We start from the raw sequence: 12,349 nt of genomic DNA on the forward strand, positions 1-12,349 counted from the left end.
TTGTGCTAAGCAACTTTTAGGATAGATTTTCCTTAAGTGATCTGCTTTGCAAAGAAATAGAGGCACCTTAGCCTCCAAAATTAAATAATGGATGGACATATAAAAATATTCATTTCTGTGTTGAATAAACTATAATGATTATAGTGCTCTTACCCTATAAATAAAAGCACAGGCTTAAAATTAATTGGTTTTACTCTTTGCAAAAGATAGATGTATATTCATTAGAAATGAGAAACATAATTCTTCACTTGTTTAAGATAAGTGAAGACATCTCTCCAATAGGATAATCTAACATCATGCTCTGAATAAATTGCCAAAGAAAGTTTTTAGTCACTGATCAGTTTTTATTAAAGGGCGAACACAAATACTGACTTGTATGAAGGTGGTAGATACATAATTCACAATATCACCTTGAATAAGTGTTTTCTCACTTATGAACTAGCATAGCTTTTCACTCCCCTCCCTTAGGTCCTACACCCAACCCTCCAAATTCACTGATGTAGGGAAAGTATGATTAATATTAAAATATTTTTACTGCCTGTGAAGTAGTTTGAGCCTTTCACAGTGAATATCTTTTGAGCAAGAAGTTGGTATCCACACCTCCTACCTTAGAATAGGCTACTGTAAATTTTCAAAGGGAGTCTCTTTATTCATTTTAAATCATTGTGGGCAGGGTCCTGCAGTGAGGGTAAAAAGCGGAAGTGAAATTGCGACCTCCTGTGGTTCCTTACATTTTTATCTCCTTTCCTTGGTGACAGCTACCTTAAAGCAAAGACCACGGAAGGCACTGTGCCACGCTGGCCATGGCATGTGAGGGGATGTCACAGTGCAGAGCCATCTCCAGTGGGAGCTGCTCTGTAGCACGCAGAGACACTTCTGTCACTGCCGGGAGCAGGCATGGGAGCCAGGGAGTTTCTGAAGGCCTCTTTAGTGGATTTATGGGTCCCTCCATCTTAGTGAGTAGAAAGTGCGGTGACGCTGGGCTTTTGGTGCCCTGTAAAATCAAATGGGAAACTGCCAGAAGTGCGGTATGTCTTTATGAGGGAAACATAATGTAGTTCAGACTCAAATTTCACCTTGCCTTCTCTCCCCCCTTAAAATCAGAAATCAACCTTACCACTTTTATGAGAATCACTTGTATTTACTTATTTTCTCCATTAACTTACTAAATTTACTCTAAAGTCTACAGCAAAGATTTAAACTTATTATAAATAGTGCATCTGTAGTACCTAAGGATGATGATAGAATCCATTGTGCGCACACCTGATGTGGGTTTAACTCAAATTACATCTATTTATGTACATCACTAATCAAAATATCTCCCTTAAAATATGTTAAGTCTTTAGCTTTTTCATATCTCACTGAAGATTCTTTAAAGATTCTTTACTGCTTGTGTGTTTGGAAGGTACTAACATTTGAGTATGTATTGTGTGCTTTCTTCAAAGGTACTTTTATATGGTCTGTTTATTCCTCAGAGTCACCCAGTGGAGATAGTTAGTAGCAACCCTAATTTTAGAGATGAGGAAACAGACCTAATGAGGGCAGGTAACATGCCCAAGGTCCCATATCTAGCCAATGGCTGGAGCCACAGTTTGAACCAAGTCAAACAGATGTCTGAGTCTATGCGTTTTTAAAAAGTTGAGATATAATTGACATATAATGTTGTCTTAGTTGTAGGTGTACCTGGGCCTATATATATGTTTTAAGTTTTTTAAAAATTCTCACCAGTGGATACGTTTATTGATTTCAGAGAGAAAGGAAGAGAGGAAGGGAGGAGGAGGAGAGAGAGAGAGAAATGGAGATTGAGAAACACCGATGTGAGAGAAATATCGATCGGTCGCCTCCTGCACATGCCCCAGTGGGGGATCAAACCCACAGCCCAGATGTGTGCCCCAACCAGGGATCAAACCTGCAAACTTTTTTGGTGTATGGGATAATGCTCCAACCAACTGAGCCACCCAGCCAGGGCCCCGAGCCTACACTTTTAACCACTGCTTCACATATGGTTCTTGCTTAATGTATATATTCAACAATAGTCTTTAAAAATTTTTTTTATTGTTATTTGGTTACAGTTGTCCCCATTTTCCCCATTGCTCTCCCCTGCCCTGCCCACCTCCCCTCCCACATTCAGTCCTCCCCCACATTGTCTTTGTCCATGCGTCCTTTGTACATGTTCCTTGACTTGACCCTTCCCTTTTTTCCCGTTATTCCCCTCCCCCTCCCCTCTGGTCACTTTCAGTTTGTTCTTTATTTCCATGATTCTTCACAACTCAGAAATTTCTATTTATAGACTGATAAAGTGTTACACATTTCAAAGTTATTTGTTTCAGATTAACTTTATAACTTCCTCAGAAAATTCAGTGATGTTTCATTTTCTTTACCGGAGTAAAATTCTGTATTTTATCTGATTTCAGATGCTTTTGATAAGACACCATTATTTTATATACTACCAAGAAAAAATATTGTCAATTACACTGGCTATAACAGCTTTCTCAGACTTACTCAGACATAGATGTCAGTGTGTTTGTGAAACTACTTTTGTACACGGGTAATACATGTAAGATAAATGGTTTAAGATGTTCAGTAGTTTTAACTTAATAGTTAAGATATTTAATAGTTTCGTAATATTCAGAGTCCAGCTCTCCTGACTGACTTTTTGACTCTTGGGTCCACTTTTTGGAACCCAGTGTCGTGGCTGTCAGAACGTGGTGGTACAGTGTTTCATTAAAAACTGCCTCCCTCTTGTGTCTGAGACTTTCTTCCAAGCCACTGTTTATTAAAAGCTTTAATACTTAAATCCCACTTCAGTTCGAAACACCATGTTTCCCAGAATACGACCAAGTTATTTCCAGTCTACTACAGGGACTGTCTTTAAAATTATCAGCAAATGTATCTTTATCTGTTTACCTCTAGCCATCAGTTTCTGTGTTGTGTGTTAGTCCAGAGATGCAGGCTGTGTGCAAAGATGATGGCTTGTGAGGCTGGCAGGGAAGGAATCGGAGCCGGAAAGGAAGGCTTGGGGGACTCTCAGGCACACGCTGCAAGCCTGAGTCAGAGGAGGGGCCTTTAGAAGCCGGCACCAGCAGGAGGACCAGGAACAGAACCCTGGGAACATCTGATAAGGGGACCTCAAGGATAAGAAAGTTAACCAGAAGAGTTGCCAAACTTACAGTCAGCTGGGAGAGACACCTTGTTAAGCATTTAGGCAAATTAAAGCTTTTAGCCCTATCTAGTAGAAAAATCCTTTCGTATACTAGGCTGTTTGCCTGGCAGGACCTGGAATCCCTGCTCACTGAAGTTCTTTTGTCGAAAAAATACTGATTATAAACAGTGCATAGTTACTTTGCTTTCATTTGAAAGTTATCTCTTCCCTTTAAAAGGGTAACTTAAATTGTAATAAGAAACACAAGTTTAGACCCTAAACCAAGGAGTGTCAAACTCATTTTCACCAGGGGCCTCTTCATCCTCACGGTTGCCTTCGAAGGATAGAATGTAATTTTAGGACTGTATAAATGTAACTAACTATTCCTTATGGCGCTGGGGCTGGGTAGAAACAAGGTGCTGGATAAAACAAGGTGGAGGGCTGGATTCGGCCTGAGGGCCTTGCGTTTGCCCACCTGTTCCCTAAACTATTGAAGAAAGCATTAGTTTCTAAGTGGAACTAGGCTGGGGCCAGCAAGCCGACGTGCGAGCACTTAGCCCAGAAAGTGGCACAGGAGTGCCTTGAAGTCCATGTTGGCTGCTTTTGCACTCTCAGGTGTGATGGGGAGTGACAAGAAACCAACAAGCAGATCCTGAGACAAGGCAATATTGTGAGGGGCTTGCAAGTCAGTCCTCTGCCTTTCATAGTTAGGGAGTGACCTCACCATCAACACTGAGAGTAATGTCCAGAAGGAAGCCTGTTGTAGTCTATTTTTAAGTCTTTCAAAAGCGTATCTGGGTATTTTTCACGGTTTTACATAATTAACGTGCTTAGGAAGTACATGCAAGGGGCTCCCGTTCTAGAGACTGGTGGTGGATCTTGGTTCCTGGAGGAGAGGTCCATGGAGGAGAGGGAGCCTTCTTACGTCCTGTGACTGACCACCGGCGTATGGGTTTACCCCACAGGGTACATGAGTGCATTGCTTGTGCACTCAACTCTCAATTTTATTAACTAGTCAAACTCCTTGTTAGATGATACTTTTGAAGCACTTTTTCTTCTAGATATTACATAGCTAATTTAACAAAGTTTACTCCTTTCTTGCAGAACTTTGACTTTAGATAAAGGAAAAATGTAAAATTCCAGCTTAAGGAACCTTTCAAATGATGTTTTTGGAATGTTTGTGAACTCCTTCAGCTGACTTCTAGGTCTGAAGAGCCAACAGGAAACCAGTTGGTCCTGTTTGAAGGGAAATTTTACCAACTAGTCATGAGAAGAAAGAATTACTTTGCCCTTATTCCGGCATTCAGACATGAGATCATAGTGATATTTCACAATGTCTCTGACTCGCTGGTGTCTCCAGCTGAACAATTTAGGTGTTTCTTTGTAAGCTGTTTATTTAATGTGAAACTGTCAAAACTGTACCTGTAAAAAAGGACCCAGTTGGCACCCCAATGTTTTACACAACATTCCTGAAATGTAAGATACTAACTTAAAATTTTGGTATCAGAATTAACCCCAAAGTATTAATTATTGCTAAAAATTAGTCTAACAGGGGAGGAATGTGATATCTATCTAGAGTTGTACATTAAAGAAAGGAACACTGTTTCTTCAGAATTGCAAAAGTGTGCCAAGTTTGTAGAGTTATAAAGTTGTATACAAAGTGCTAAGCACATCTGAGATAACAGCTCACAGGACTTCCTTCAATAATTGTACAGAGTGTACATTGTTATTCCTATTTTATAGATGAGAATACTGAATCCTACAGCTAACAAGTGACAGGATAGGAATTTAAAATTAGGTTTTTCAGTTTTGAAAGTTGTATATTCTTAATTTTCATAAAACTGTGGAAAACATTTTTCTTAGTTGTTTTCTTAATTATTTTGTCTTTTCGGAGTCCCTTGAGAAGCCATATGCATTTTAGGATGGACTTTTCTATTTCTCCCCAACACACTGGGGATTTAGACAGGGATCACATCGAATCTGTAGATCACTTTGGGTTGTATTACATCTTTACAATAGAAAGCTTTCCAATCCATGTACATGGTATAACTTTCTGTTTATTTCTGCCGCCTTTAATTTTATTCAGCAACATTTTATAGTTTTTAGTGTACAAGTCTTTCACCTCCTTGGTTAAGTTTCTCTCTCTCTCTCATTTTTTAAGGTTTTATTCTTTATTCCTAGAGAGAGGGGAAGGGAGGGAGAAAGAGAGGGAGGGAAACATCGATATGTGTGGTTGCTTCTCATGCGCCCCCTACTGGGGACCTGGCCTGCAACCCAGGCTTATGCCCTGACTGGGAATCAAACCAGAGACCCTTAGTTTGCAGGCCGGCACTGAGTCTACTGAGCCACACCAGCCAGGGCTCATTTGTCAGTTTTAACTTTGTGTGTGTGTGTGTGTGTGTGTGAGTGAAATCTTTAGTGTTTTCTACATATAGATCATGCCCTGTGCAAACAGATCATTTTAGTTCTTCCCTTCCAGTTTGGATGCCTTTTATTTCTTGTAATTGCCTAATGTGTCTGGCTAGGACTTTCAGTACTATGTTGAATGTAAAGTGGCAAAAGCTAGCGTCCTCATCTTGTACCTGATCTTAGAGGAAGTGCTTCCGTGTTAACCTTTGAGTCTAATGTAAGCTGTGTGCTTTTCATTATGACTTTCATTATGTTGAGGTAGTTTTCTTCTATTTCTAATTTGAGTGTTTTTATCACAAAAGGGTGTTGAATTTTGTCAAATGCTCTTTCTACATCAGTTGATACGATTATTTTTTCTTTTATTCTGTTATATGGTATATTACATTCATTGATTTTAATGTTGATCCATCCTTGCACTCCAGAATCTTTTCATTTTTTTGACTTTTATGATATCCTTTTTATCAGTTTTTGTTTAATAAATCACACTTTTGATGTTGTATATCTAAAGAATCTGTACCTACAGAAAGTCACAAAGGTTTTCTTCTATGGTCTTCCAGAAGTTTTAAGGTTTTATATTTTGAGTTTATTTTTGTATAGGAAGAGTCAAGATTCTTTTTTTTCCCCCTGTTTTTTAACTGTGGTCGTTCAGTTGTTTCAGCAACAGTTGTTTAAAAAGACTATTCTTTCTCCTCTGAACTGCCCCAGACCTTTTATAATTATCTTTAATAATTTTCAGGTACTTTTATACCTTTGTGGACATTCCAGGTTCTATCATATCATATTCTTTCACCTTAATAACTTTAATGTTTCTTCTAGTACACATCTCCTGGTAATGAATTTTCGCAGCTTTTGTTTGTCTGAAAAACCCTTTATTTCACCCTCATTTAGAGAGGTATTTTCCTTGTGCGTAGAATTCTGGGCTGAGAGTTATTTTCTTCCAGCACTCCCACTTCATTGCTACCACACTGCTAATGTTTTTGAGCTTTTTGGATCTCTGGTTTAATGTCATATTTTTTTTTAATTTCAGTCATTAGCTCTTCAAATGTTTTTTTCTGCCCTCTTCTCTCTTCTCCTGGGAATCCAGTTACAGATTTGTTAGGCAGTTTGATATTTGCTGTCCCATGGCGTGGATACCCTATTTCTTTTTTTATTGGGTTTTTGGGGGGTTTTTTTGCTCTGTATTTCAATTTGGATAATTTATATTGGCAGGTTTTCAAATTCACTGACTTTTAGGCAGCCATGTCAAGCATTCTTCATCTCTTTTATCATGTTTTGTTTTGCTTTTTCCTGGCATTTCCACTTGCCTGTTATTTCTCCATCTTTTCGCAGAAATGCACCGTGTGATGGTGCCTGTGTCCTCCTTTTCCATTTAAACCTTTAACATTTCACATAGCTATTTCACATTCCTTTTCCATGTGTGTGACGTCAGTGTCATCTCTGAGTATGACTCTGTGGGTTGCTTTCTCTCTTGACATAGGTTTTTTTTCTTCCTTTTTGCTATCTTCTGTAATTTTTTATTGAATGTTAAACATAAGGCATTGAATAAAGGTAAATGGTGTTTATTTTTTACAGTAAAGTTAAATACTATTTACTCCTGGAAATGGGCCTGACTCTTCTGCTAGACTGTTAGCATGAAGGTTAAGCCAATCTACACTGGGGTTGACCTGGATTTGGAATTTGTTATTTCTGTGGTTTCTGTGAGTACATCACAGGCTTAAACTCCTCACGCATTAGTTTTTGCTTCGAGTTAGGGCTGGATTGCTAGATGGTTTACTCATTGTTTCTGCTTCACCCTCAGCTTTTGGTGTCTTCTTTGTACCTTTACCTTAGAGGGGATCTGCCATTACACTCTTGACCTTCCTGCAGTAGAAGGCTGCTATCAGCTTGGTGGTAGGGGGCAGGGTAGGGCTCTCTGTTACTCTTGTCCGCCCTCATTCTTGGGCAGAGCCTGTGTCCCAGGGTCTCAGGGAGGAGGCTGTCTCCGTGATCCTCTTCCTTGCCCAGTGGCAGGTAAATTCAGCCTTGTACAGTTGAGGGTCTTGTCCAGGACGTTCCTGCCCCATCTCCCAAGGTTAGAGACCTCTAATGTCTGAGAGCAGGGCTGTGTTTTCTGTTTCTCACATGGGTTATGGTGTTTTATTCTCCTACTCTTCCCTAGGTCATACGGGTCTTCACCTGTGCATGGGAGGGTGGGAGGCAGGGGTGACAAGATTTGCTGTCTTCCCAGTGGCATAAGGCCCTTTTTTCCCATAGTAAAGAAGGATCCTGGCCATGCTCTGCGCTTTCCCACAGTGGTAAACACTTCCCTCATCCAGGGATTCCTGGAGATTCTGTCCCTGCGGAGTTTGGGGCCTGGAAGAGCTTTCCAAACCTTATCTGTATGGGTTTTTATGGAAGCTTCTATACATAGAAATGGTTGATTCCATTATTGGCAATTGGTGATTGACTCAATCTTCAGATCATCTCCCCTTCCCAGAAATCTGGGGGAGGCACTAAAAGTTCCAACTCTCTGTTTATTTTTGTCACAAAAGATGCTCTCATTGCTCCTATGGCTTAGGAAATCCTAAGGGTTTGGGGAGCTGTGAGCCAGGAACCATGGACAAAGACCAAAATACGTATTTATTATAAATCACAGTATCACAGATACATGGTGTGGATTTTTTCTTTTTTTAAGCTGTATGTATTAGTTTGCTTGCTAGGACTGCCCTGACAAATATCACGGACCCAGTAGCTTAAACAATAGAAATTTATTTTCTTACCTCTTTTAAGACTTTATATCCAGCCCTGGCTGGTGTGGCTCAGTGGGTTGAACACACTGGCTTGAGAACCAAAGGGTTGCTGGTTCAATTTCCGGTCAGGGCACATGCCTGGGTTGTGGGCCAGGTCCCCAGTAGGGGGCATGTGAACGCAACCACGCATTGATGTTTCTCTCCCTTTTTCCCTCCATACCCCTCTGTCTAAAAATAAGTAAATAAACTATTTTAAAAAAAGACTTTATCTCCAAATGTCGTCATATCCTGAGACTGGGGTTAGAACTTGAATATGTGAATTTTGGGGGCCAGGGAGATGATACAGTTCAGCCCGTAACACATAGAATTAAAAAGCAGTCCAAGATGTAGAGCTCCTGTAGGACAGTGTTATCCAGGGGAACTATCTGTGATATTGGAAAGTTCTCTCTCTGTCTTTGACGTCCAGTGTGGTAGCACTAGCCCTGTGTGAGCATTGAGTACCTGAAATGTGCCCAATGGGGCTGAAAAGATGAATTTTTAACTTTAATTTTGAGCAATCTCAATTAAAATGGCCACATCCAATTAGTGGCTAACATTTGGAAATTGAAGATTTGATTAATCCGTTTATTTGACATATCAAGAAGTGAGATCAAAGTGGTTGACAGACTAGTCTATCACATAAATGATTATCGAAAGATCACACAAATAATTATTGCACCAATTGTGAAGTAGGCTGGATTCTCAATTTTTTAATGGACTTTGTTCCCTATAGAGTATTGAAAAAAACCCTGGAGAAATAAAATGCAAAATACCTTCTTTTATGTTCTTTTTCCTGCTATAAATACATGGTAATCTTAGTTTATAATAGCAAAACTTTTGACAAGTGGATTTTAGAAATAAAAATTCCAAATTATTTTTATTTAATTTAAGGTGTTTGATATTTGCACATATCAAATGTTTAAATTAGTTCAATAAGATTTTTGTTGTCAGATTGAAGGGTCCGTTTAACTAAAACTGATCTCTGTAGCAGAAAAATTGGGAGGTGGTTTTAAAAAATCTATAATTTAGTTAGAACAGGTGAATCAGTGCAAGATTTTTTCAGAAAATCTGAATTTAGAAAATCATTCCACAAAATAAGAACCAGAAAGAACTTTATTTTTAAGGATAGAAATGGGTTGTTAAATTAATAGCTTAACTGATTGTTTGATTCTGTTCTTTCATGTTCTGATGACGTTTTCCTAGTGAAGTTTAGAAATTTTTTACTTTTTATTTTAAACTAATTTTAGACATATAAAAAGTTACAAAATATACAAAGAATAACTTCCCGAATAACTTCTCACCCAGCTTCGCTTAATGTTAACATCTTCCATAACGGTAGCATAATTATTTCAACCAGGAAATTAAATGGATACATTACTACTAACTAAACTACAGATATCACCAGTGTCCCTTTTTTTTGTTCTAGGACCTATCCAGGATCTAACATTGCATTTAATTATTCCTTCTTAGTGTCCTCCATTCTATTTCTCAGTTTAATCTCTCTTCTTGACACTTTTGAAGAGTACCAGTCAGTTTTGTAGGCTGTCTCTCAGTTTGGATTTATAGGATGTCTTCTCATAATTGGGATGAGAGTTATGCATTTTTGGCAAGAAGACCACAAGAATGATCTCATAATGCTGATATGTCTTGTTATTCGTGATAAGATTTAGAAATCTTGATGATAGAAACTCTGCTTTCTTTTATCTAATAGATATTAAATTTGCTGTAAAATATCAGTCCATCAAAACATTTGTTCTGTGATGCAACGGACATCAAAAATGAAATATCTGATTAAAGAAAGCTATTATCACTAGATAGTTATAGGGATGAGGTTAGTAGAATTTCAGTAATAGGAATAAACTGTTCAGTAATGAGAAAGAGAACCCACCTTCTTCCTTCCAATGAGGCAATTCTTTCTTCATTATAAAGTTAAGAAAGGAATTATCAAGAGGGGGGCTCCCCAGCTAATAGAATTTTCTTTGTAATAGAAAGTCGTCTTGGTTGAAATACTTAACTTTGGGTAACTTATCAAGTAGAACATTAAACGGGGGAAAGGCTGATTGCTGTAAGTTTTGTTCTATCAGTGACACTGGAATTCTGTCAGGAATGAACTCAGTAGTTTCTAGGTCTAACCTGTCATGTGACCTGAAATCAATTTATTGCAGTAATTTTTTGTGTTTTGGGCATTTAAAAATTCTGAATAAGTTGAAATAAATCAACAGTAACTTTAAATACTATATTGTATGTCCCAAACTTTATTAAAATATTGAAACATGCCCAAATGTTTTATGTGAAGGAATGAAATTGTACTTCAGGCTATAATGCTCTTTAAAAATATGGTACAGCCCTGGCTGGTGTGGCTCAGTGGATTGAGTGCCGGCCTGCCAACCAAAGGGTCGCTGGTTCAATTCCCAGTCAAGGCACATGCCTGGGTTGCAGGCCAGGTCCCCAGTAGGGGGCACGTGAAAGGCAACCACACAATGATGTTTCTGCCCCTCTCTTTCTCTCTCCTTTCCCCTCTCTCTAAAAATACATGAATAAAGTCTTTTAAAAATATATGGTACTTTGTTAGGTTTTATTTATAGATATTTTTCAGGATATAGTTTATTCCTCAAAAGAGAATGGGTAGAAACTCTTCCATAGATACCTGTATCTGTCATTGTGAACAGAACTTTTCCATACTGAGGCTACTACTTTGGGAATTTTTATATTTCTTCACTTGCTAGGTTTTCTTCCCTAGGAACATTTCAGTGAAATATTTGTGTTTTTATTCTTCTTGGGTTGTCTTTGAAATATTCATGGACTGTAACCCAAATAATAGAACTGAGTACCACTGTCCATCCAATGTAATAATATTCAGTGTAATGGATAGAGTTTTCTTTTATTTTAGTTCAGCAATCAGCAAACATTGGGAGGCTGAACTGGCTACCCTCAAAGGAAATAATGCCAAACTCACGGCAGCCCTGTTGGAGTCCACTGCCAACGTGAAACAATGGAAACAGCAACTTGCTGCGTATCAAGAGGAAGCAGAACGTCTGCACAAGCGGGTGAGTTCAGGGCTGATGTCCGTGGAATTTATGGCTAGCGAATATCTTTGATCAGAGGAAATCACATGGAGGCTCAGCATAGGAACATCGTTTGGAGATTTTCATGAGTTTTCAGAACATGTATGGGCTATATTATATGTGAGTTTATTGGTTAAGACAAATGTTTTCCACAGTTTAGTGAGAATTAAGAATATACAACTTTCAGAACTGTAAAACCTGATTTTAAATTTTTGTTCTGTCATTTGTTAGCTGTGTGACCTTTGGTAAGTTATTCCCCTCTTTCTGCTCAGTGTTTTTGTTTATAAAATAGTAATAATAATATATTCTCTGTACAGTTACTGACTTCACGGGTAATTTCACTGAGTTAATGATAATGCTTTTACTTTTATTATTCTTTTTTAAAGAAAGAAAAAAACAAAAATGAAATTTTTATAAAAGTTGATAATATACAGAGCAGAAAAATAAAAGTCATAAATCCCAATGCCATTAACATCAGAAAGCCAAACAATCACTTATAACTAATTTTTTAAAGTCAAAGCATGTGCATTTACCCAATGGGAAGCAAATGCCACTAATGTCCTTTTAAGGATGCTAAGGAAGTGACCTCCACAGACCATAGGAAATGGGCTGAGTGCCAGAGCTTAATCTGAGGAGTGTGATAGGGTCAGGATGACAGGGGAAGTAAGATGGAAGTGGAACAGGGACAGGAGGTAGTGTAATAAACCTGGGAAATACTCAACCCTCAGTGTAAAAGTTAATTTATGCGGAGGAAGAGGAAAGTTGTTATTTAATGAGTATCGAGGGTTCATTTTGCAAGATGAAATTGTTCTGGAGATCTGTTTTACAACAAGGTGAATATAGTATATACTACTGAAATGTATACTTAGAAATGGTTAAGATGATAAATTTTATATTGTGTTTTTTACCACAATAAAAAAAATTAGCTTATGACATGCTGGCCTGGTGACTCAGTTGGCTGGAGT

At 38.3% G+C, this 12,349-nt stretch overlaps 1 protein-coding gene across 5 annotated transcripts in view; it reads left to right on the forward strand.

Annotated features, from left to right (window-relative positions):
* Positions 1 to 12,349, forward strand: part of HOMER1 (homer scaffold protein 1) — a 110,996-nt gene that overhangs the window by 82,732 nt on the left and 15,915 nt on the right. For all 5 annotated transcript variants that reach the window (XM_045197841.2, XM_024563650.4, XM_053912250.2 and 2 more), the window contains exon 6: positions 11,210 to 11,366. In XM_045197841.2, coding sequence (XP_045053776.1) covers positions 11,210 to 11,366 — 157 coding nt within the window. The remainder of the gene's footprint in view (positions 1 to 11,209; positions 11,367 to 12,349) is intronic.

The sequence above is a fragment of the Desmodus rotundus genome, chromosome 1 (genome assembly GCF_022682495.2).
Source record: "Desmodus rotundus isolate HL8 chromosome 1, HLdesRot8A.1, whole genome shotgun sequence".
NCBI lineage: Eukaryota > Metazoa > Chordata > Mammalia > Chiroptera > Phyllostomidae > Desmodus > Desmodus rotundus.